Source organism: Solanum verrucosum, unplaced genomic scaffold (assembly GCF_900185275.1).
Source record: "Solanum verrucosum unplaced genomic scaffold, falcon-dt-bn FXZP01000163.1, whole genome shotgun sequence".
Taxonomy (NCBI): domain Eukaryota; kingdom Viridiplantae; phylum Streptophyta; class Magnoliopsida; order Solanales; family Solanaceae; genus Solanum; species Solanum verrucosum.
In genome coordinates this window covers 416952-442799 of record NW_026020379.1, presented here as the reverse complement: position 1 = coordinate 442799, position 25848 = coordinate 416952, and the positions used below count along the sequence as shown (strand labels likewise).

The following is a 25848-nucleotide window of genomic DNA, read 5'->3' as shown; positions in this document are numbered from 1 at the left end:
ACGACGTCAAGAGAACTATTAACATATTACATCAGTCTATTTTATTACTTTGACATCAAATGAAGAGCACATTGAAGATTGTATTGCAAATATGAGACACAAGTTTTATTTGCTTTACGTCAAACCCAATAAGGTTGATGTCAAATGCTCAAGGAGAGCAATTAAGTGTCAACACGGTAAAAGACACTATCTCTCCATTTGGATTGCATTTTTTATGCTAATGAGTTTTATCTCAGTCTTTGTCGAGAGCATCTGAGAGGATGAATTCTCAAAACAAACCAGAGGTACGGACAACATAAAAAACGATGCAGTACAACGTGGAACTTTTTCTTAGCAGCGAACTGGGACATAGTTCAAAGAGGAGTACCAAACTCTTAGAACTCGAACTGAGGAGCGACTTCCACCATAATCAAACCACACCTCTATCAGAAGGCATGTGGGTTTATCTTTGAGTTTGTCGGTTTCAGTTTCCCATCTGAAAATTTTTGGCTTCCTCCGAAAGCAACTTTCCCATCTGAGTGACAATACACCAAGAGATTTGGAAATTATGTCCATGTAAGTTCTTAAATATAGATGTGAAGTGCACCACATTCATGGCTAAGAGATTGCAAGCATTTTTTTTCATATTCGACTTACTTTGTCGCTTTTCCGGAACCAAAGGTGATCTAGCATAATAGATCTCCTTTTCAATCGATCAAGTCGAACTACAAGCAACCTGATTCCAATATTCACTCTCAAATCTTATTCCCGAACATTCTGATCTCTTCGTAATTCGGTGTCGGGATAACCAAAATGGTGTGTTAAATCAAGCGTATCGAACTACAAGTGGCCTGAATTCTCACATAGACCAAGATATGTAGGAAACCCGATATCGGGGTTCGACCAAAATTCCTAAAGCTCGTACCAAAGTCCCTTTCAGAAAAGATGAAGATGTGGTCGGTCAAAATTGGATTAATCAATTTCATTTTCCTCGAATTTCTTGCATCAATCCGAGTAAAACAAGGGACAGTTGTTGACACCCAATTTTGATCTTCCCTTATAATAATTAATTTCTGAGCTTCTTAATTTTCAAATGATTTAGAATAAATAGACTTATAAAATTCGAATAGTTTCAAGGTTGTTTTAAATAATTTATGTCGTTTTTTATCGTATTTCGAATGATAAATACATTTCATACAATTATATACGTAATTAGTATATTTTATAAATGTTTGAAAATTACATCAAAGATTTTACTTTGTTTAAATAAATATTTTTTTATTAAATTTAGTTCTAGTTTGAATTATGGTTTTAATTTTGGACTAATAGGTTTATAGGTAAATCGATTAGTTTATGGTTGAACTAATCATTTTATTTCATTAAGATTAAAGAGCTCATAAATTAATTATATTAATTCATCTCATTTAAATTTTAGCCAAATTCACTACATAACATTCAATTTTTTAGCTAATTTCGTAATACGCTTGGCTATGTTTTATTACAAACATACCCATTTTCTAATCTCAATTTAAACCCATCAAAAGACCAAATTTGGGACATCCATCCAGAATTTCCATCAGCCCAATAACCATTCAGCAGCACCACCCAACAGTCCACCATTTTCTATTCCCAGCCCACTCCCTCAGTCCCTTTTAATTTCTTCAGCCCAACTCCAGCGCCCCAGCCCAAGCCCAGTCTAATCACCCGACTCGACCCCATTCCTTATTCCAAAGAAAACCCAGATGTCTCCAGCGTTGATCTCAAACAACAACATTCACAATCAAAGCGGCGTGAACACGAAAAAGCGAACGACAGATCCAACGACCACGAATACACGGAAAGCAACTCACAACGTCAATAGTAAAGCTTTCCGAGTCTTCCTCCTATGCCAGAGCAGCTCGAACAGCTTTGCACCTGCCACTGCCGCCTGAAATTTTATCTCTGCTCCGCGATTTCCGTCTTTTGCTTGCAAGGATGGGCGCCACGTCGCGCCTTAAGAGCAAAGAATCGATCAAAGCCGTCGACGTCTATTTCAACTTTTGGATTTTGGCTGAAAATTTGGATTTCCTCGCAACAACAACTTCTGCCCGTCCTTGGGAAGAGATTTTAAACTTTGAAATCGGTTGGGAATTCCATTTGTACCCCTGCCCTTTTTCGAATTTTCTACCCTTTCCTTCTAAAAATCTGAACCCTAATCCCTTTCTATATAAACATCTCCTCTCCTCCTTTCCGAAAGGGGGGATTTTTTTTAAAAGAGTTAGAAAGGAAAAGTAAGAAAAGAAGCGAAAGTTAACAAAGAACAGTAGACAAAAAATATAAATAGATTTTAGAGTGATAATTTCCAGGGTTCAGTGTTTAGGGAAGTTCGAACCCTCACGGAAATATTTTGAGGTTGGTGGTGGAAGTATCTTTAGCTCGTTCTTGTCTCATGTTCGCTGCCCGGAAAAGGTAACCTCTTCACCTCTTCTACTCCTCTATTTCGGAGCGATATTTATGAGATTAGGAAATCATTGTTCTTGTTTGGATGTTGTTACTAGTGATGGAATTCTTGTATGAGAATGTGTTATATACACCTTTATCTAGTCTTAATGTTGATTAAAAGGGGTTATTATACGATTAAGCTTGCCGTTTCTTTATTTTTCTATATTCGAGTTTGTCTTGTTACTCTTCGTTTTGAATCCGTATGCGAATGTCATAGGCTTGCTTCCTTGTGTTTAAGTCTAGTTGAATCTCGTTCGAGCCATGGTTGCGAGTTAAGTCCTTATTCTTCTGTTTAGAGTGCATTCAATACCAACGATAAATAATTTTGATTCAGATCATGTCGAGACCGGTTTTGCTAATTGAGTACACAATTGCTTCTCTTTTTTTTTGGCCTTCATAGTTGTATATTGTAGGATTACTCTGCTTGTTTTTTTTTTTTTGTTTTTTTTAGCTTGTTATGGCCCTTGTTTGTCCTTTCATAATTGTGGCCTTCTCACATTTTCAATTTCTCTAAAGTCCTTTGAATTTTGTCTTGTCAAAGGTTTCATTTTTTTAGTATACATATTTGTAGTATATGTTCTTGTCCGTGATGATTTGCTAGATTTGGGTAAGAGTATCACTGAAATGGTATGGCTATTACTTTAAAAATCATGTTACTTTGATCTTTGGTCTTCATAAACCATTTAGAATGTGTCTTCGCCATAAAATATTTAGGATTTCGTATTTAGTTCATACGCTTAATGTATAATGCCTCACGTCAAGTTATAGACTGATTGCTCTTATTACATCCATATATGCTCCCTTAAATTTTAATTTTAATTTTGTATATGTACGTGTCCAGGAAAGTCGTCACGCCTAGGTTTTGGATAATTCATATTAGGCTAAAAATCTAGTTTTCTATCCATGATTTAGATTTCTCATTTGTCAAGTTCTCTTGGCATTGCTAAAGTTTAATTGTTTGCCTGTTGAGATATAGTTATCTCATTTGCACATTCTTAAAATCTTATCATATGAGTCTAACAGTGGCTTTTGATTTTACTTTTGGATCTTAAAATGCCCAAGTTACTTTTATTTGAATTTAATTACGTTCATTTGTTTTCTTATTTCTAATACTAATTTCTAATTCTTTTCCCTTCTCTTTGTGTGAATGTGAATCTCTTCCGAGTCCATGGTGGACTTCTCCTTCTAGCATTCTCAAGTTGAGCCATAAAGGCTTAATTTATTTCTTCCTCATCATTCGAGTCAGCCGAGCACATAAAACCGAGTCACTGCTGAAAATTAGTTCATAAATGGTCAAAAGCCCAAGAAATGGGTAGTATACATATTGTATACAGCAGTATACACTCATTATACAGTGAATTACAGGTCAAGAATGTGAAAATACAGAGATGAGGTAAAATACAGGGGTTTGGAAGCAGGATATACACGGAAAGAGTTGATATACATGCCGATATACACTGATATACATCAGCTGTATACCAAAAATGGGTTTCGGTTAAACCCCAAAAAGTAGCAACGAATTTGGCCCAAGAAAGGCCCAAATTCTACTTCTCTCCGTTACTGTTAAATTATTTAATTATAATTATTTATTGTTTGTTGTTTATTAACTCTAACTTTAGAATTGTTAATTAACTTAATCGAATTTCCCAAAAGACAAACTATTTCTCTGTGTTGTTTTATTTCTAACAAATATCATTTTATCAACTCTTGCATTATCATTTATATCTTTAGTCAAAACTTAGTTTTATTTAGTTTAAAATAGTTTTTTTTCATAAACCAAAAATGACTCAAATAGAAACCAATTAATTTAGTTTCGTTAAAATTCTAATTACTTGTCTCTAATTCAAATGTTTCAATTAAGGTCTCATTTTCTTAAAAAATAAAAATTGCTATTTGTTTAACTATTTTCTCAAAGTTAATCTAATAATGTTAATTATTATTATTATAAAATACTTACTTTGTCATTTTCTCAAGAAGGTTAGCCAAAACTTTTATTCTTCAATTAATTTAAAATGTTTTTCATGCTTCAATGTATTAAATTGGTTTAAGTTATTTTAAAATGAATTAAATAAATTCTAATTAATCTAGTTTTATTAATATTCTAATCACTTATATTTCAAGTCAAATATTTCATTTTGGATCCCTTTTCTCTAAAAATAAAATAAAATAAAATAAAATGTGTTATTTATTTAACTTTTTTTTTTAAGTTAACCAAATATTGTAAGTTATTATTCTTATGTTAAATCACCTTTTCTAAAAATTAGTCAAAAATATATTTTAGTCAAGTCGCAGGTCAACCGCATGTTAGCGGACACTTCGAATGCTTAAACCCTTCTCGAAGTGTAAATTGAACCCCGAACCTTCTTTGGTATTTTCAAATGATTTTTTTCCTGTTTAAATCTTTGAAAATTATAAGTTTTCTTAGTTTCTTTAAAAAATTAAGTGGCGACTCTTTCTAAGTATTTCTCCAATTGTTTTATAATTAGAACATTTCAAAAAGTAATTTTTTCTAAAGATAGGAAAATTACAACACAACAATTATGAGACTTCAGTACTTTATGAATTATGTATATTGCTTATTTTTAGAAGTATTAATAATTGCTTATTTTAGAAGTATTTTCTAAAATGAAAATTCACGTCATATACACATTTAAGAGTAAATTTTACAGGTTTTAAACATACTTTTAAACAATTCTTACTTATAACAGTTTATTTACGGGTTATGACATATTAATTAAATTTAATTTAGTTTACAAATCAATTTCAATTTATTTAATAAATGATTAATCTGTTTATATTTTTATATTATTAATTAATAATATTTAATTAATTTGATTTCAATTCCTTTTTTAAAACTGAAATCATCAGTTATACATATTAAGGGATTTCCATAGATTAGACTTCCTTGTTTACTGTTACACTCAAAACCTCCCATACCTCAATCCCACCACCCTCCACCCAAGCCTATTCAAATCTACACGCCATCACCCCCACTACCCCACTTTCACCTTGTCTCTCCCATTTTTTCTCACCAGCCAACTACACCATTTTCACAATCGTCCGTCCAATTAAGTTTTTCAACAAAATCATGTCTAAGAAATCCATTGAAACGTCTCGAAAGAGTCCCAGATTGGTTGAAGGAACTTCTACTGATAAAGTTCATGCTCCACTTGATATCAAGCATATGATGCATGTTCCTCAACAACAAGATAGTTTCAAGTATGTATTTCTATACTTTACTGTTTTCATTAGAAAAGGTAACTTAATTTATTTCTTAAAATGTTTTTTCTTTCAAATTTTTTTCAGTGATTGTGGTTTGTACACATGTCTATTTGTTGAATACATCACTAATGATGTTTTTGATATGCATTCTGTTGATATTGATTCAGAGTACCATCGTCAAAGGTATGTCACAATCTTATGGCATTATGGAAAAATAAAGAATGAGGATGGCGCGATCAGTGAGAGTGAAGTTACTAGTACGGTTGCTAGCAAATTTGGTGGACCTCGCATAGCGAAAGAACATGTTTCGGATACCACCAATTATTCTACACCAAGACCACGAACATGAAATTTGAGATAGTTGATTGCACCTTCTATTTTTTAGAATTACATGTTTTTTTTTTTTTAACTTTTGGACAATATTTTTGTGTTTAAGTACTTGATGATATATAATATCATATGTTTTCTTCCGGTCAGATACCATCTACATATGAATTACTGATTGACTAATAATATACAGACTTCATACCAGTTGGATTCAATTTTTTTAAAATATCAGTGTGTTTTCAAAATGTACATTTAGTGGATGAAATGTGTATGAAATCTGATTAATATTTGTATGACTATGACTTTAATGTTTTGATTTTGGATATTGTATGAATTGTGATATAACATTGGTATACAAATGGTATGAATTGTGTTTTAACATTAGTGTGATTGTCTATTAACTGTGTATATGGTATGAATTATTAAATTGGTATGAAAATAGTATGAATTGTCAAACTAGTGATTTTTTCTAAAAATATCACACTATGCTTACTTTCTATTCTAAACTTGTTTTTGGATGAAACGTGTATGAAATTTGATTAATAAGTGTATGCATCCGACTTTAATGTTTGATTGTTGGATATTGTATGAATTGTGATAGAATATTGGTATACAAATTGTATGCGTTGTGTGATTATATGAAATTATGAATGTTTATACGAAATTGATGAATGTTTATATGAAAATGATTTATTGTTGGTATAATATGTGTGATATAAATTGAAGTTAGTGTTGGAATGAAACTTGAACAAGATTGGTAAAGAATTTGTTTTAATTTTATTTATAGTAGGACACCAGTTGAAAATCAAATTAATATTCATGATAACTTACATTAAATACTCAGGATACCAAATGCATTCCATAATTACCTTGTATAATTATCACTATATTAACACTATCTTATATATTAAGCTTGAATAAATTATATTTCCAGCAGTATGAAATTTGTATGATTAATGAATGAAACACGTATAAAAAATGAACAGTATATTAAACACTTAGTTATAATGCATTTCACACAAATTATGTTTCATATCAAAACAAAACATGAGTCATAAAGTCAAAATAAAATTACAATTTTATACAGTTTAAACAAATAAATAATTATTTTTTTTGCACATGATAATTTGAACATGGCGTCCTGTTGTGGCCAACTTGACGACATCTACTGCAAGTAACTCTAGACCGTTTGAATTTCACATCAGCAAACCCCTTCCAGCGTTCAAGTTGCGGTCTTCCTACCGTTCTTTTTGAATCGGGCGGCATCTATTTAGGCTCTGAAACATAACTTGGTATATCCCATGTACTCTCGCATGGGAGAGGTTCAACCATCTATCATAAGCTGCGATGTTATCACACTTACTAGATGACTAGAAGATTCATATATAATCCCCCTCCATCTGAAAATCAACATATTTCCCTGTTTCATTAAAAAAATAACAATTAGTCATCCAAAGAACATACAAATTTCATCCACAAGATTCATTATAATAACAACAAACTTATACACACTTGTCATTATCTATTCATACAAATATCATTCAGACAGTACTCTCAAAACAGATTTCAAAAAAAAAAAATATTTCACATTTCATACTCACTTAATACATATTTCATATAAACAATCATCACTCATACCAAATTTATACACAATTGACAAAACTTATATAAACAATAAAATTTCAAATTTTACCAACTTTAAAACCTTTCCATACATTTCTTTTTTTAAACATTACTGAACACACTTTCATACCAAATTCATTCAAAACTATACATTTAATTTATATTTTCAGGAAAAAAAATAGTATTCAATATTATAATCTTACTCTATGAACCCAATCTACAACGATAAACATATTTATATGCTATACATTTATGCTCAAATCATTCATATATTGCGCTAATTTTTCACGAAATCAACGTTTTAACATCATACAAAATAACCAAAAAAAAAAAACTTACCAACACAGTCACTTATATTACAGTTTCACAACATCTAATATGTATTATGAACAAAATGTATTGTTAATACAAAAAAACTAAAAAATTAACTATAGTGACGATTTACAAAAACAAAATCACATAACGTGATTTACAGTTTCATTGTTTTTTTTTTTTTCATTTCACTGAAATACAAAAACAAATTATAAACAATAACAAATACTAACTTGAAGGATCCCATCTTCCACCATGTTTAATTAATATTGATACGTAGTCGTCCATCATAACAAAATCAAGATTTTTCAAACAAAAAAAACTTCAATTAGTCGACAGTGACAAGATTTCTCGAAGAAAATCAAAGAGAGAGAAACGTGGAAGAAAAATGGATAAAATCAGATTTTTTAATTAAATTTAACAAATTAGAGTGAATTAAGGAAACTGAATATTATTAATTAGTTTGAATTTCCTTAATTCATGCTAATTAATAATTATCTTCAATCATATCAAATCTAATTAACATCCCTATTTTCGTATTTTACCTTTTTTTATTCCAGAAACGTTTTATTTTAAATTTTTTTATCTTTTTATTTTTTTTCAAAACAAATGTTTTCAATTATTAAAAACAACTTTTTTTTTTCAATAAACTATTAGAACCTGAAATTTTTAATGTTACAACTTGAAAGTTTAATTCTACTGTTATAAATTGAAAATATTAGTCTAATATATGTCATATATTAAATTTTCACTTTCTAAAAATAGTTTTTTTAGAAAAGTGCTTTTAATAAAAGTAACTTATGTTTGGTTAATTCATTTGAAAGTATTTTTTTATAAGCAAATTGTATTTAACTAATCTTTTTTTTTTTTTAAAAAGTACATTTAAGTTTCAAATAACGAAAAAGGACAAGTATTATAAAGAGAAATTATTTTAATATCTATTTTTTAAAAAATTGATTAAATTTTTATTTTTATTAAATTAAAATATACATATTCAAACTTGCAATCAATATTATACAGATGAATACAATAATAAATTAAATATTGATATAATATTAACATGATAATTTAATTATAATTAAAAGTATCAAGTAAAATGAATTTAATAATCATTTCATGAATTAAATCATTATATACAAAAAATTCACCACAAAAATAAATGAATATATATATATATATATATATATATATATATATTGTTTTTGAAATTTTTCCAAGAAGCTAGCAGAAATTTTTACCTTCTTCCCCAACAATAAAAAAATTGTTTCTGCTTACATTTGAAAATCAGCTTTACTAATTAGCCAAACACCTAAATTTTCCAAAAAAAAAATGTATTTTTTAAAATAAGTGTTTTTGACCTCCAAACAATAATTTCGCGTATGTATCGGACTATATGTAGGTGCCATCTCACTATTAAATTTATGAGTTATGACAAGTTTGGGGACTTAAGTATTTATTATGCCTTCCCATTCGATGTTAACATAACATTTTGCTTGAAAAAAATGTTCTAGTCACATACAGTGTAATGAATTTAGTTTCATTTTCATTGTTGGATTGATACTTAAACGAGAATTTTGTAATAACATGAAGCTTGAAGACCTAAAAACTTTTGTCTTGACCTTTATGTACCGATATTTATGGGGTACGTACTAATTATTGCTTGAAGCTGATGTGACATTAACTAGCTAAATTGAATGAATCCTTGGTTCCCTTTCTTACTAAGAATCTTTCAAAATTTTTGTAGTTTTGTAAGGCACATACATCGCGGACCGGTAGTAAATTTTATTTAAATACTTGCAGAATGATTTATTTTAATTGAATATCTGTTTTCATGATATTCCGATTCAAATTCGGAAAATTTTAGCACATATTTCTAAATAGTTATTTGTTTGATCATGTGTTCATGTGATCATTCGCAAACATATCATATCTTTAAGGAGTTCAATGTATTTCGTTATTTGTTAGATAGGAGCTAGGCATATATTCCAAACACATGATAATATTTTCATGATATTCTGACTCAGATTTGAAAAAAATTTTGCATGTATTTCCAAGCATTTGTTACATCTATAAATTAACTAAATAAAATATGTCAGCTTCTTTAATTATGTGCATCAACCTCAAATGGAACAAGTTTGAGGTTTCATGGCTAATACGTATAAATAAAGAAGATGACACATTTTATATGGTTAACTTATCTACGTAATAAATTAAATGGTCGCGTGTGAACACACATATAACACTTATTTATTGAGAAGATAGGAGGCCTTCATCCTTGAATGAAATGTACAATTCTTAAACACAACTCTCTCTTCTCTTTATGTTCATATTGGAAACTAAAGCATTATTTAGATCAATACGATGAATCTTGCACTTTGGAAAAACCATATGGCATTCTATGAACATGAATAGCAACTGTATGTCTGTGTGAACAGCGACTAAACCAAACATTGGCAACATCAACGAAACAACTATGTCTTGGTCCCCTCCCTTCACCTAATTAGTTGAAATTTAACTCAACAACATGTCAAGTGTAGTTCCACCAATGGGATCTACGGAGGGTAGGATGTTCGCAGACCTTATATCCCTATTCACTACTAAAAAATCATATTTAGTGGCTATATAGTCCCACAAATATTTTGATTGAATCAATGAGAGAAAAGAAAAAATAATAATATTTTTGTACATAAACATTACGAAGTTTCACACTAGTTCAATGAAAATTTCTTTCCTACCATGTATTTTTCCAGTGAGTTGGTTTAGTAAAAAATGAGTGGAAAAAAGTCATGTTCTATAGCATATATTTTCCCCGGTGGGAAAAATAGTGACCTTTGTGGGGTAGAGCAGGGTTGGATCTATAGTCGAGTGGGGGAGTGTTCACATACGGGACCCCCTTGACAAAAAATCACGTTGTATATATGGTATACATTTTCGTGCTTATGTACAAATAAAAATTTTGAATTCCTCGAACAACATGTGAAATGTTAGCTCACCGGTCCAAAGTAGTCAAAATGCATCCCAACATTAATTTTTTATGTTTTTCATTTTTTGAACTCCCAAGTAAATTTCTAAGTTTTTCATTGATAGAAAGGTTATTTTTGATAAACAGTCAATAAGTTGGAATTTAACTCATTGCTTGCAAATTTGCTAACTAAAAGGAAAAGTGTTTAGAATTGGATTTTGCTGTTGTGAACAGCCACATTACAGTTGCCTAGCTACTGCCAAGATAACCTAGTTGTTTTATTCTAAACTAGGAATTTGTCTAAAGAGTCCACAGGCAAAGTCTCTTCTTTATGGGACCTTGTACATTTTAATATCATTTTTACACTGTACACAAAATTTGAACTTTTTTCATTATTGGACTGTAACTTATATATGCATTGATTGTGTAAAACTAATATAGCATCATGTCATCTAAAAATAATTAAGTAGGTGTTTAGACATGTGATTTCATATTGTGATACGAAATTATGAGATAAAATCAGCATTTGGACATGCTATTTCACATTGATTTCATGAAATCTCAAACTCTCCAAAAAATCATGATTTGGAAATTTCAAATCATTATTTGGAATTTTTCAAAGACAAAAATTGACCCACAAGTTCATATTTTGTTAAAAAAAACCTCACATTTAAGTTACATGTATCTACTAGTTGAAAGTTCGTCGATTAATAACACTATAAAAAATGTTGAAGTTCGATAGACTTTGTTGGGTTGTCATTGATTTTCTTAAGAAAGAAAATTGACGCACTTTTGTTGGTTATTTTTCATGCAAAACTATAGGGAAACTCTCAAAAAGAAATTGTTACTTTTTTTTTTATGACAAGGAAAACCTGCAGCCGCTACCCTTTGGGAGAAATTGTTACTTTTTTAAAAAAAATAATCAATGATCATCCGTCAATTTGAATATTTTACAATAACTAACGGATGAACGACGATTTTTAAAATGCAAATTTACAGTTGAAGAACATATATAGAAATAAAGAAATCATAAAAATAGTATTTTGTGTTTAAATGGTACATAAAAAAATAGAGTTGAAGGGTTAATCTTTTATTATTTTTTTAGAAAATATTTTTTTTTTGTCTTTCACTCTCTTAGAGAAACTGTGATGCACACTCTGCCACATCACTTAGAAGTGCCAAAATGAAACATAAAAAATGGAGTTAAAGGGTTAAAATGGAGCAAGGTTGAGTTAGAGTGCCAAAATGAAATTTAGGGACAAGTTTAATGGTCTGCATATGTGTTTGACCTTTTTTAACTATTGGATTTTAACTTATATATGTATTGATGATTGTGTAAAAATAATATAACATCATGTCATCTAAAGAGTAACTAAATACAGTGGCAAAGTCAGAAATTTCGTTAAGGACATCCAACATTTAATATATATGTATGAAAAATATTTTTTGACCTATATACTTTGTATAATTTTTTTATATTCATAGTATAATTTTTCGATGAAAGATGTCCAACTGACCATCGTAGGCTATATGTGGCTACGCCACTGACTAAATAGATGTGATTGCCCATGATAAATGAAATTAGTAATGCGAAAGCATTTTAATTACTTTATTTGTGTATATAAGTTAAATCTTTTAATTATTATAAATCTTTATTAGCTCGCTTTTATTTGATAATACATAATCACAATCTCTTTTCTTTTTTTTTACACAATGGAAAGTGCATGATAACAAGTGCATGTATAGAACAAATAGCAAAAAGAATTGATGAACCCATACTTCAAAATGATCTTAGATAAGACCAAAAGAGTTTTAGAACAATGTTTTTGTATAAAAATTACACCATGTGCATAGACATTTTGTACATATTGTATTATAATTAGCTAGTACGATAAAGACTATGTGACACACTTTAGCTTCCTTGAATTATTCAATCTAAAGGCAACATAATAATGTAACCATTTTGACATGAGAAGTTTTTCTGCAATGATATCTTATCTGATTTTTTAAACATTTTGGAATTAACTAAACTCCACCAAAATAAAACACAAACCAAATTTAAGTTACAATTGAATAATCCTTAGAGATTAACTCTAATCCTTTAAAATTAAGTGACAAATGTGTTGGCAAAAGAGGGGTCTAGGATGATGCAAGCTAATTAACTTGTTTGTGTAATGGACAATTTTACTCTTATTTGTGTCTAAACAATTAAAAGTAAATTAAAGTAGATTTTTTTTATTAGGCTAAAAAAATCATCCACATTGTAATAATTACCATGTTATGCCCCACTCCCCCAAATATTACTAGCAGTTACGCCACTCTGCTATTACAATGTGTCACATATTAAGCTAGGATGGCCTACGATATGTCTTATTTGAAGAAAACACTTTTTTTTAATCGTCGTGGTATGTTTACTCCATGACGGCTACTCAACTATGGCTAACCCTTCAAGTTCACTCTATTTATTTTTCAAAACAACTTCTTAGAAAGGGTTTCTAGGATAAATAAAATAAAGTTATACAACTCGATTCCAAAAGAAATGATGAAATTAAACTAGACTCAAACCTCTCAAAAACACTCAAACATGTATTGCTCACTATATATGCACTGATTAGAAGTGGTTATTTTATCATGATTTTCATTTCTATACATTTCTATAGTTCGATAAAGATTATTCTAGTGCATAACACACTTTATATATCTAATCAATAGCTAAAGACAACATAAAATTTAATTAGTTTTGACTTTTGACATGACTTTGCATACCCTTATAAAAATAATAAATGAAGTGGTTATTTCATCATGATTTTCAGTAATGAACTCGTGAAATGATTTAGAATGAGTGGTTGATGTTACAAATGAAAAAAAAAATGATCCAGTGGACAAAAAAAAACTATTTTTCTTGATATATAACTTGCTTTTGACTCTACATTTGTTCGAATAAAATACTTAGTGGCGTATAACAAAAAAAAATAGATAGTACCTTATCCGTGTTTTAAGGTGTACCGTTGGAAGTGATCGAATTGAGACAAAAATTGAATAAAAAGAAAAAAAAAACAGTCAAGGCCTCAAGGGGACAAGTAGAATGTCTTAAAAAGGGAGTTGGACCCAAAAGAAAAAGGGAACCAAATGCAATGTATTAAGTAATGTTTTCAAGTTTCAAATAAGATAAAAATAATTTGGATGGTATTTCTTCTATATATCCAACAAAAATGAACTAAAGACAGACAAGGGAACTTTGTCTATTTGATCCAAATTATGATGTTCTTAGTATCATTTAACTGTTTTTTTTTTTTTAGATTTCTGCTCGATGTTCGATATTTATATTGGAGTTTCGACTAATTTAAATTGCGCATTACAGGATTCATTTTGGAGATAACACTCCCAACCTGATATTTTCTCTTATCCACACAATGATGGACACTAGGGGTGTACAAAATCGAACCGAAAACCGAACCAAACCGCAAATCGAGTCAAATCGGAAAAAAAAAATCCAATTAGTGGTTTGGTTTGGTATTGAAAAAAACAGCCCGACTTTATTTGGGTTGGTTTGGTTTTAACTAAAAAAAAAATAACCTGAGACCAAACCAACCCAACATTATATATGTAATTTTAAAATTTTATTTTATACATAAAAATATTTACTCTGATATAATTTTAAAATATTTCTTATACTATTTCATAGTTTTTATCTTTTAATATATTATTTCAAGTTTAAAACTTAGAATTCGGAATGGTCCAATAAAGATTATGAGTTAATAGATGTTGATAACTATAATAAAACTTAAATCAAAATCAAATTAATACTAATGCAAAAAGGAAATCAATTCAACACTAGAATGACAATAATATTGAATATTTGTTCTTTAGTTTTACATTGGATTAGACAATTAAAATACATAATCTATTTTTAATTTTCCTTAAATATTTAGTAATGTAACTATTACTTATTAAACTTATTTTAGCATGATTTAGTACTTTTAAATTATGATCATTTTCATTATGACTTTACAATATTTATTTTATATGATGATTTCATTATTATTTTTTATTGAATATTTTTGTGTCATCGGTACTCATCTCATATTTTGTGTTTTTTTTTAAGAAACACCTTAAATAATTGTATTTTTGGTTCGACTAAAGAAATATTTGGAGCACAAGTTATAAATTATATGTTTGTATGCAAACTTTACCGAAAAAATCCAAAAATCTGAAAAAATTCGAGGTTTATTAGTTTTGTTTGATTTATAAATTTAAAAATTCGACACAATGGTTTGGTTTGGTATTTGAAAAACCCAAAAAAAATCGAATTTTATTAGTTTGATTTGGTTTATAAATTTAAATTTTTTACACAAATGGTTTGGTTTGATATTTGGAAAACCCGAACCAACCCGGTCATGTACATCCCTAGTGGACACTTAAGAACACATACGTAAGTTTTTCAGAATAAAAAATGTCTAATAGAAATACTTATCAAATATTCAGATGCTCAACTAAAACAAATCATAATTCAAGTGATCTCTAAATGAAATATATTGATAGATTAAATATTTTCGATTCTATTCAACTTTTTAGGGGTGGTCATTTGGTTAAAAAAACAAATTATATAAGAATTATAATGCAAGGAGTAATATGTAGTACTAAGGTTATTCTTGTTGAATTAATGTTTCGTTACGTTTATTACACACAAATTAAATATACATGATATCATCAAAATACTTGTCTATATTTTACAATGAGTTTTTGATTATATATATCGTTGGATGCTTGACCTTTATAGGATATAATCTTCACATAAGAATCTGCATAAGTTTATACCATATTTTGTTCAGATTTAAAAAATAAATTATCTTCACATAAAAATCAACATTAATTAAGCCTTTTTTTTTCTCCATAAATAGGACGTGCATAAGTTATATAAAAATGTAGTATAAATTATACAACATTGTAAACATGTGCTATCTATATACGATATGCACCTATAGTTTAAAAAAATTATGATTCACAACTAATGTTGCAAATTTATAGAAAATCTCCAATTAATACACTTAATTTAGAATATGTGGCGCATCTCATGAAAAAAACATCTTCAATTTACAGAAGTTCAAAATTTCTCCAACAAGAAAATGATAGATATAATTATGCTAAAATATAATTAAAATAAAATAGCAAATTCAGGACAAATTCTAACAACATGATTATTATATCTCACTATGTGTATTAAATGGTGAGATTAATTTTCATATAGACATGAGAGATTGCTCATATATAAGCAATTTCTACCTCTAATTATATATGATATCAGTTCAAGCCACCAAATGAGAAAAATTCTAGGAGCGATCCTAAAGGGAATATGTTAAATAATAATAATAATTTCATACCTTAAATGTTGGATACCTAATCTAATGAAATATCTTTTTTCTATTTGATCATTTCGCATGTCAAAAAACTCCAAAAATCTAAAAATATCAACGGTTTCAACGAAGAAAGCCGTTGAAAAGTAGAGAAAAATCTAGAACTTTCCACGACTTGTTAACAACAAAACATCCATAAGCCGTCCTTTTTTATTCTTTTCATTTTTATTTTTATTTTTAAATAATTGGTTGAGTTTGATGAGATGAGTTGCTTTTCTTTTATGGATTTTTTACATACAAACAAGTAGGGTGATGGCTCAAGTTATGGTTTTATCTCCTAGCAAACGCCTTTCATGGGACACCCTTGTTTTACTTCTCGGGCCAGACTCACCTGGTACTTTTCGGATGTTCGAGCATTCATTAACTTTTTATCGAACTATATATATTTATATAGAAATTAAGAAGAATAGTATAAAAGTTAAAAGATGAGCTTCAAGGTAACAAATGAATTGGTTTGTGTGGTAGTTATAAATGGGTGCTCAAGATAATTTACTTGTTTCTACCAAGGTTCGATTTCCTTTAGGGACATATTTTATTTTTTTATTTTATTTATTTTTCTCTCTATGCTGATTGTTTTTTTTTTTTCCTTTTCACAAACTGCCTTTTGCTAACTTTTCCTAAACAAAATTTTATTTAAAAACCTTTTCCTTTATCTTTTCTTTTTTTTCAAAATAATTTTTATTATAGTTTTTCTTATTGATTTTTTTCCGCTATCATATTTAATTATGATTGTTGTCTTTCTTATGACAAGTGTTAAATTTGTGCACTTATATTTTGTGATTGATAGCGAAAGGATCGGAGCACCCACGATCTTAAAATTCTTGATCTGACATTGGTCCTTCTCAAGTAAGGCACGAGTTTCTTTAGGAGTTCGTCCTTTTGTTTCGTGCATGTTCGACAAAACTCAATACATAAACATATTTTTTAACTTAGTATTAGTTCATATTTTTGTCCTCTAACTTTGAATGTATACAAGTAGAAATATTTTAATTTGTATAAAATTAATCAAGAAGATATATGTATCTTATGTGGCATAATACACGTAGATTGAGTTGATTGCTGTGGTGTTATTAACTTTATTCGTGCTCTGGTTAGTAACGCGTGAGTACTGAGTAGATCATAATTATCTTTTATTTCCCAATAAGATCACTATTGAACATACTATTTACAAATCAAAGGAAGGGTGTGAAGATTTTTTCTTTTGGGGTGGGGGTAGGGGGTGAGCAAGAGAAGTTTGAAGGAGGAAAAATCGAAACTTATAATCTTAAATAAGTTATAGATATTTCTATGAGGTTTTATATGAATAATCAGACAAATTTATTAGTTATTTACTTTTTTTAGCTGCTATACATAAATTATATCTTTATAATGCACAATTATACACATATTATACTTGAAGGACGCATATATTATACGTCTGTCGAATATTTTAAGATTAATCAATTGAATAGACGACTATCTAGTATCTAGGTTAATTATCCTATGTGTCCCTCTCTAGCTATCATCACCAATGAACTTATTAATGGTGGATACATCTCATTCTTTGCTTTATTAACCCAAAATCAGTCTCACTCAAACTAAACCTCCAAATATGAAACAGAAGAAAATCAAAACTATAATGAATATGTCGTGGGAAAATTTCATTTCTTATGGACCCATCTTTTTTTTTTATACCAAATAGGATGCCGTACGAGTTACTAATTTCTTCTTTTCTTAAATTTCCTACCTTTTAATTAGGGCTCGCCATAAAATATCGAAAACTAAATTATTGAATCAAATCGAATTTTTTGGTAATACAATATTTGGTATGGTAATCAAAAGGTATTTGAGTTTTGGATTTGGTATGAGACAATAGAATCATTTGGTATTAGTTATCTCCTGAATACCAAATTTACTTAATGAAGGTCATATATTATGAGGTTCATAACTCATTAGTACAAGTCCAAAGAAAAAGTTAAAGACTAAACATAAACAATCCAAATACACATGTCTTTTAGTTGCGTCAATTTACTGTTCTGGATGTCTTCTTACTTGTTGATCTTCTATTATATGGTGTCTCTACATAGAAAAATAGAAATAATTGGAGAGATAATATTAACTTTGTAATTACAACTTCATTACAGTATTACCGAATACCATATAGAACCAAAGTTTGATTTACCATTACAGAATTACCAAAGTGAAATTTAAAATTTTGATATTTGATATCTACTTTTAACTACCAATTACCGAATTTCTAAATAACTGAACCCAAAATTGAAAATTTTCTAACCGAATACTCAACGCTCACCCCTGCTCTTAATAACTATTGGAGTAAAAAATGTTCAAGGATACATATATTTTTTATTTTTTTTGTTTTAGTAACTGAAATAGTATCTCAAGGATACATTTTTTTTTAGTAACTTAAATAGTATCTCAAGGATACATTTTGTTTTAGTAACTTAAATAGTATCTCAATTCCTACGCTTGAGTATAGATCATAACAAACGCAATAATTCAAGATATGATTAACGCATATCTAAGTCATTGAAATATCAAGGTTAAAATTGGAAATAAGAAACACATGTTTTAAATTATATATAATAGGAAAAAAGGACAAATATACCCCTGAACTATCGCAAATGGTATGCATATACCCTCCGTCATTCTTTTGGGACATTGGTGCCCCTGCCATCCAAAAACTAGAGCATATGCCTTCACTCTAACGGAAGACTAAATAGGGACACGTGACACAATCTTATCCGTCGATCTAATATTTTATAAATGTCGGATCGGTAGATAAGATTATGACACGTGTATGTCCGTTAGTATAAAGTGTATATATGCTCTAGTTTTTGGACGGTAGGATTACCAATGTCCCAATAGTATGACGGAGGATATCTACATACCATTTACGATAGTCCGGAGGTGTATTTGTCCTTTTTCCCAATATAATATATTCCATTTTATCCAATTAATCAAACAAAGCAATAAAACTAAATATGTGACAAGTTCATAGGTATTTATGTGTTTCTCCTATGTGTGCATGTATCAGTACCCATTTTTGTTTTTGTTTTCTTTTTCTTTAGGGAGAGTGAGGTGCGAGGGGGAGACCTAGGGCCTAGGGATGGAAATACAGTGCATAAGGGCAGTGTTGTGACACATGAATTCAAAAAAATGGCATCCATACAAGTGTTGTGAATTTATCTTTGTGTGAAATCATTTGCAATTTCACGAATAACAACAATAACATATTCAGTATGGTCCCACAAAGTAAGATTCAACGAAAATAAAGTTTATGTAGACCTAAAGACTACCTCTGAGGTAAAGTAGTTGTTTTCAATGAAATCTTGAGTCAAGAAAAAGAAATTAATAATGGGAAATAAAGAAAATAACAAATACTAATACTACAACAAAATAATACTATAATCAAACTACACGAAACAATTTATAGTAATAGAACTTGAAAAACAAAATACTTGAGTGATACTACGACTACTAGAATGGACAACAAAAAAATACTTTCCTACCTATGAATATGGTCTATGGACACACTCCTTTAACGCATTTTTATCTAAGATTATATTCTCGATGAGCTACAATTATATCATGTCATTTATAATCACCTCTTTTTAATACTGCTCACAGTGGCACAACCATCCAAACAAGTACAAAAGGAGAAAATAGGCAATGTGAGGGGGCTGACTCCCGAGGACCCTATCCAACTTTAACCTCACAATAATTTTATTGATTTTTTCAAGAAACATTCCTAGGAATAGATCCTCTCTTAAATCTCAAACATTCTTCATTTTGCCTTCTTTCCAAGAACTTGTTATCTCTAGAATATCTGGATATCAAACCCCAAGCACTAATAATATGGTAATAGAGGCTTCAAATTGGTAGTATATAATAAAGAAGAAAACATAGAAATTTTAATCATATATGAAAATATCCTAGTATATAGAAATCCTACCTTTGCCTATTTTTCACATTGGAAGGTACAAAATATCAAAATATAAATTAAATCTTTGATATACACTATTGGAGAAAAAGTTGAAAGAAAAATACATGCAAAAGCATTATATATATATATATATATGAAGGGACAGATGTAGCCCTTTTAAGTACAGATTCATCTAAATCCATAACTTTTAACATAGAATATATATATTTTTCTGAAAAATACCTCAACTTTGGTCGGATTTACTGTTGGGATACTAAATTTTCATAAGGACCTATTACCTCCCTAGACTATTTAATACCGTATTTTTTACCCTGAACTATTTAATAGTGTATTTTAAAGGTATATATGTGCCCACGTGGACACATTATTATTTGTAATTTTGCATTATTTTTTATGTCCACGTGGGCAATTATATATGTTTAAAATACGGTATTAAATAGTCTAGGGAGGTAATAGGTCCTCATGAAAGTTTAGTATTGCAACAGCAAATCCGACCAAAGTTGGAGTACTTTTCATACCCTTACCCCTTACATACATAAAAAAAAAAAACTACTAAAATCTTAACAACACAATGAGTTCATTGATGAGAATCTTAAACATTGAATCCATTAAATTTGAACTCCTGAATCCGCCTCGGAATCATCAATCACAAAGATCATTTAACATACCAAATGATCTCTTACAATGCAAAATTGCGTCAGAAATTGTATTCTCCATATCTATACAATGAGATGGACTTCTCATAGGTGAATTTCTACTATCAATTTCCAAAACTTTTCTTTCAAAATCATCAACTTTTGAACCTTTTCTTGAATTACCTAAACTCTTGCAAAACAACCAAAGAAAATTTAACCTCTTGACCAAGATTTTACAACATGATTTTCTCTGTTTTCCTCTGTTTGTAGCATAAAAGGGTGTAAGAGGAGTTGAAGAAATTGAACAAGTGTCAAAGTTACAAATTGTTTCAATCTTTGATATGTTGTCAAAATACAAAGGCATAATATGTCCATCTGAAAATATTTCATCAGCATGAACAAAAGAAAAAGTAGGCTTGATATCAAAGTTGAAATTTTGTGATTCTAATTCCAAGAATCTCTTTGAAAAATTCAAGAATGTTGTATCTTGATCATCAAGAATGGTGGATTTAAGAGAAGGAGGAGTTTCATTTAACAACCAACTATATGAAAAACTCTCACTAGCAACATATTTGAGGGAATTTTCCATATTTGGTTAATTTGTGTAATGGGAGATTGAAGAAATGAGAAAAGAAATGTGATTATATATAGTGAGGAAATGAAATACAAGACAGCATGGATGACAAGTAACCTACGCTTGAGATAGTGTGATTATATATTTTACGTCAATTGTGAGATGCTTCTATGTGTATGTTAAAACTACAACAAATGTAGTAGAACGGGACCAGAGGCGAATCTAGAATTTCAAGAAGACGGGTGCATCATTGTCAAGGGCGGCTCTGTCCCTTTAAGAGAAAAGGCAACTAATTTAGGCTTTTAAATTTGAGGGGCCTTATTTATTTTAGCAATAGTAAATATAGGTTTTTCATAAGAAAAATATTAAATACATTTGCAAAATAAATAAATTTTATTATAAGAAAAAGTCATTAGAAGAAGTTTAAAAAAGGCTGAATGCAGAAACTCTTTGGGAATCGATCCCTCAACCTCAAAGTGGAAAACAGATAGTCAAACCAGTGAACCATCTAATTGTTTGTGTTCATGGGTTCCTTCAGTTGCTATTTGATATATTTTAAAAATTATACAAGTAATACATCGAGTTTTGTCGGATGACCATGGGTTCAGGTGACCCATTTTTTAAGCTTAAATTTGCCCCTGAACAGGACGATGTAGACCTAAAATCAAGAAATTGTTTGAAACGACCTCCGATCTTTGAAAATTAAAGCACAATTAGCGAAAAATAGGATATAGTAGAAGAAAAAAATTCATATAGGAAAAATCACTTTAGTTGATAGGGCCGTCTTAACCCCTAAGCAACAAAAGTGATTGCTTGGGGGACCCATATTTTTGGGTACATATTTTAAAAAATAAATAAATTATACGGACTTCTAAATTAAAAATAAAATAAAATGGGTTAGAAATAGATTTTTAAAAATTATTCAAGTGGTTAGTTTTCACTTTTTTAGGGGAATGGGGTAATTTTGGGAATAGTTTTCTTAGGTGGAAAATTGTACTTCCTTATGGATCTCCTAATAATTTGAGCCTATATTACTCTCTGTCCTATATTAATGGATCATTTTACTAAAATACTTTTTTCATATTAGCTATTAATCTTATTAAATCAAGAAATTATTAATTAAAGTTTTCTTATATTACCCTTGTTGTTAATTCTTTTTTAAGTGTTCATATTTATTTGTAAAATTTTCAAAAAATATTTACATGAATTATTAATCAAGAACTTTTAAATAATTTACATAGTTTCATCCCTAAAAAGTAATTATTAATCATCGCATTAAAATTCTTTTATTATTATTGACTGCATGAATTATCCCTTTGTTATAATTCTACTAACATTGTAATCCACACTGGCCATGCTTCATGCTTGAGAAAGTGACATTCTTTGTCTTTCGTCATTTTTAATAGAAGAAAATAATTGTTCTTGTCTTAATGACAACAAAAAGCAATGAAAGTAACACAATGCCTAATAAAGAAATAATGAGTCCAGAATGGAGTCAAATAACGATAACATATTCAGTGTAATTTTATAAATGGTATCTAAAGAGAATGATGTTAATTGTGTACGCAACCTTAAAAATGTTATTTTTAATAGACTCTCGGCTCAAGTAAAGCCGAGAATGCAGCCAAATGTTTTCTAATATACCATAATAAAATGAATTGTGACAGACAAATAAGTTTGCTAAGTAAATAAATATTACTAAATATTTTCTAATATACCACAAAGATACTTCTCAAGCTACTATTTGTTGGGCCGTCGCACATTTGTTGGGCCAAAGGTCCATATTGTCTAATGGAAAAATTACTTAAATGGTACTTTTTAATAAATAATTACTGATTTTAGAGATACTTTTTATTTATTATCATTTATAGTAATATATAACAATACTATGATAAATCTGCAATATGTATTAAAAGTAAATTGTGTATGCAATATATATGTATTATAACTGTTTTAAAATATATTATTTTTGTTTGGTAAGAAATTGACACATTGTATTATAAGTGTATTAAAATGTGTGATAAATGTATTATACAACAATAGAAATTGTATTATATGTGTGCTATAAATTGTTCTCTGTAATATGTACTAAAAATGATCAAGTGGAAAAAATAATGTTATTGCTATAAATGGTAAATATTTTCTTAATATAGTATATTTAAGTAAGTTTCCCTCTAATTATGTTCTCTTTGAAGTTTGGAAAAATTATGCAGATTAACAATATTTAGTCTATATTAGGTATTATAATTACAGTTTAAGAAAATTATAATTCGTGACTACAATTTCCCCACTTCTTTCTATTCTTCTGATTTAAATCAAGAATTTGCATAATTTGGTTCATGATTGTATAAATTCATAACTTTGTATATGTTTACCCTAGCTATTTGTATACGCTTTATGAAAAATTCATAATAAATTGCCCTGTTTGTATATTTGCAAGTGAAATCTACAAACGGAGTTCTAAAAAATTCTTAAATGTATAAATACAAAATTTGTATATACTTACCCTATTTGTATATTTGCAAGCGAAATATATAAATAGGCAGAAATATACAAACGGCAGCCTCCATAGCAAACGAAAATATAGCTATGGAGCACAATTATCGAAACTATAGCTATAGATCTTTATTATGTCTATTATGTTTTCTATATCTGAAATTTTCTCTTAAGTTTTGATTCCCAATTGAAACTGGTTTGAGGAATTGACACATATATACAATTTTTAGATTAAATTGGTATGTTTTAGCCATATAAATATTTAGCAGATAAAAGCCTAAAAAAAATAGGCATTTTATAGCTATATGTGTATTCTGCACAAAAATAGGGAATGAAATTTCTATATACATCCATATAACCATATCTCTCTTCAAATTATTTTTCTTTAAAATATAAAAGACATTTAGTATCCATCTCTTTTCTAACTTCCAATTACTTCTCCTTAAAAAAACTAGCAAAATATTTATTTAGAATTATCTCTCTCCTCAAAATTAGCAAAAGTATTTAATTATGACATTGCTTCTTTGAAAGAATATTTTTACGAGTCTACCATCTATAAATTATTTTTCTCAATTGTTTGTTAGAAGTTAGGGTGAGAAACTCAATCCATGTTTATATTAACTGTAGACTTTAGAATATATATATACACTAAAATCTACAGTTAATATATATGTTTAGTGTATGCATAACTATAGATTTGTTCGTATATTCAGTTAAATATATTTGATCAAATATATGTTAGTACATAATATATACACGATTTGATTTCATATTTTGTTTATGTGCCCACTTGCATAATCTAAACTTAGTATTAGGCGTCCAATTTATGTTTATATATATTTAATATGTGGTGAACGTTGAAATCTACTGCAAATAAATATGTATTCAGTTGAATACATGTGATCAAGTATACGTTTAATCAAGTATACATTTGCATTATAATGTATACATTATTTATATTTTGTTTGTATACATTACTAGTAGACAAAGTATATTTTGCCGCTATGGATGTGTATAGATATATCACCTCTTGATAAACTTTTTTTGATATATAATCATATTTTGTACACACATTGTCAATTGCGTATTCATAATATCTACGGTGTATACAATCAATTTAAATACATATACATTAGATTGTTATAGAGCTTTGTCTCAACATACACGAATTCATGTTTAACATTAAATAAGAATCAAACATTTCTTCGGCTTGAATATCGAAGAAAGTTTACATGTGTTGAAATCAATATTGTGAATTTTTTCAAATCAAAATTGTTATGCAGCCTTTCAAACTAGTACTATTAGTAATCGACTCTATAGCTTCTTCAATAAACGCTTGTTTTTCGATCAAGTTTTGAATGACTTCTAGTCAGATCGTTCCTGCGTTTCGGATATGAAGTCTCCTTCGAAGCTTTAGACAAAGGTGCTATTGAGATATTGGGCCCTTATGGTATCTCGTACACATTCCGATGACTGGCCGAGCGAATAAGTCAACTTCAAAGTGGATTTGTTGTGCGAAGAGTGCGTTATGACCCGTGGTCGCCTGCCTGGTGGGGGCGGCTCCTCCGTTGTGGGTAAACGGGAAACCCGACTCTACGAACCCGAGGAAAGGCTGCACAGCAGTAGTAAGGGCTATAGCATACCCATAATTGACGATTTTCAAACTCATCCTCGTTTTTCAGTTCACCATTTCTTTCAAGAATTTCATGTTGTCGTTGCAATATTTCTTACTTTGTACATATTTTCTCTTTTGAGAATATGATCTTCGTCACTTTCTTCATCTTTTTTGAGAATGAACTTCTTTTACCCACTAAAAAACAATAGAAAGCATAATATTTGTAAAATCTGTTGTATTCTTGTTATTATGTAAATCCATAATC

The 25848-nt window shown here is 29.1% G+C and overlaps 1 protein-coding gene across 1 annotated transcript; it reads right to left on the bottom strand.

The window, feature by feature from the left end:
- Positions 1-20894: 20894 nt before the first annotated feature.
- On the bottom strand, positions 20895-21494 carry LOC125838944 (probable membrane-associated kinase regulator 6). The gene has a single exon (XM_049517945.1). The coding sequence runs from the start codon at positions 21485-21487 to the stop codon at positions 20906-20908; it is 582 nt and encodes a 193-aa protein (XP_049373902.1). The 5' UTR covers positions 21488-21494; the 3' UTR covers positions 20895-20905.
- Positions 21495-25848: the final 4354 nt, after the last annotated feature.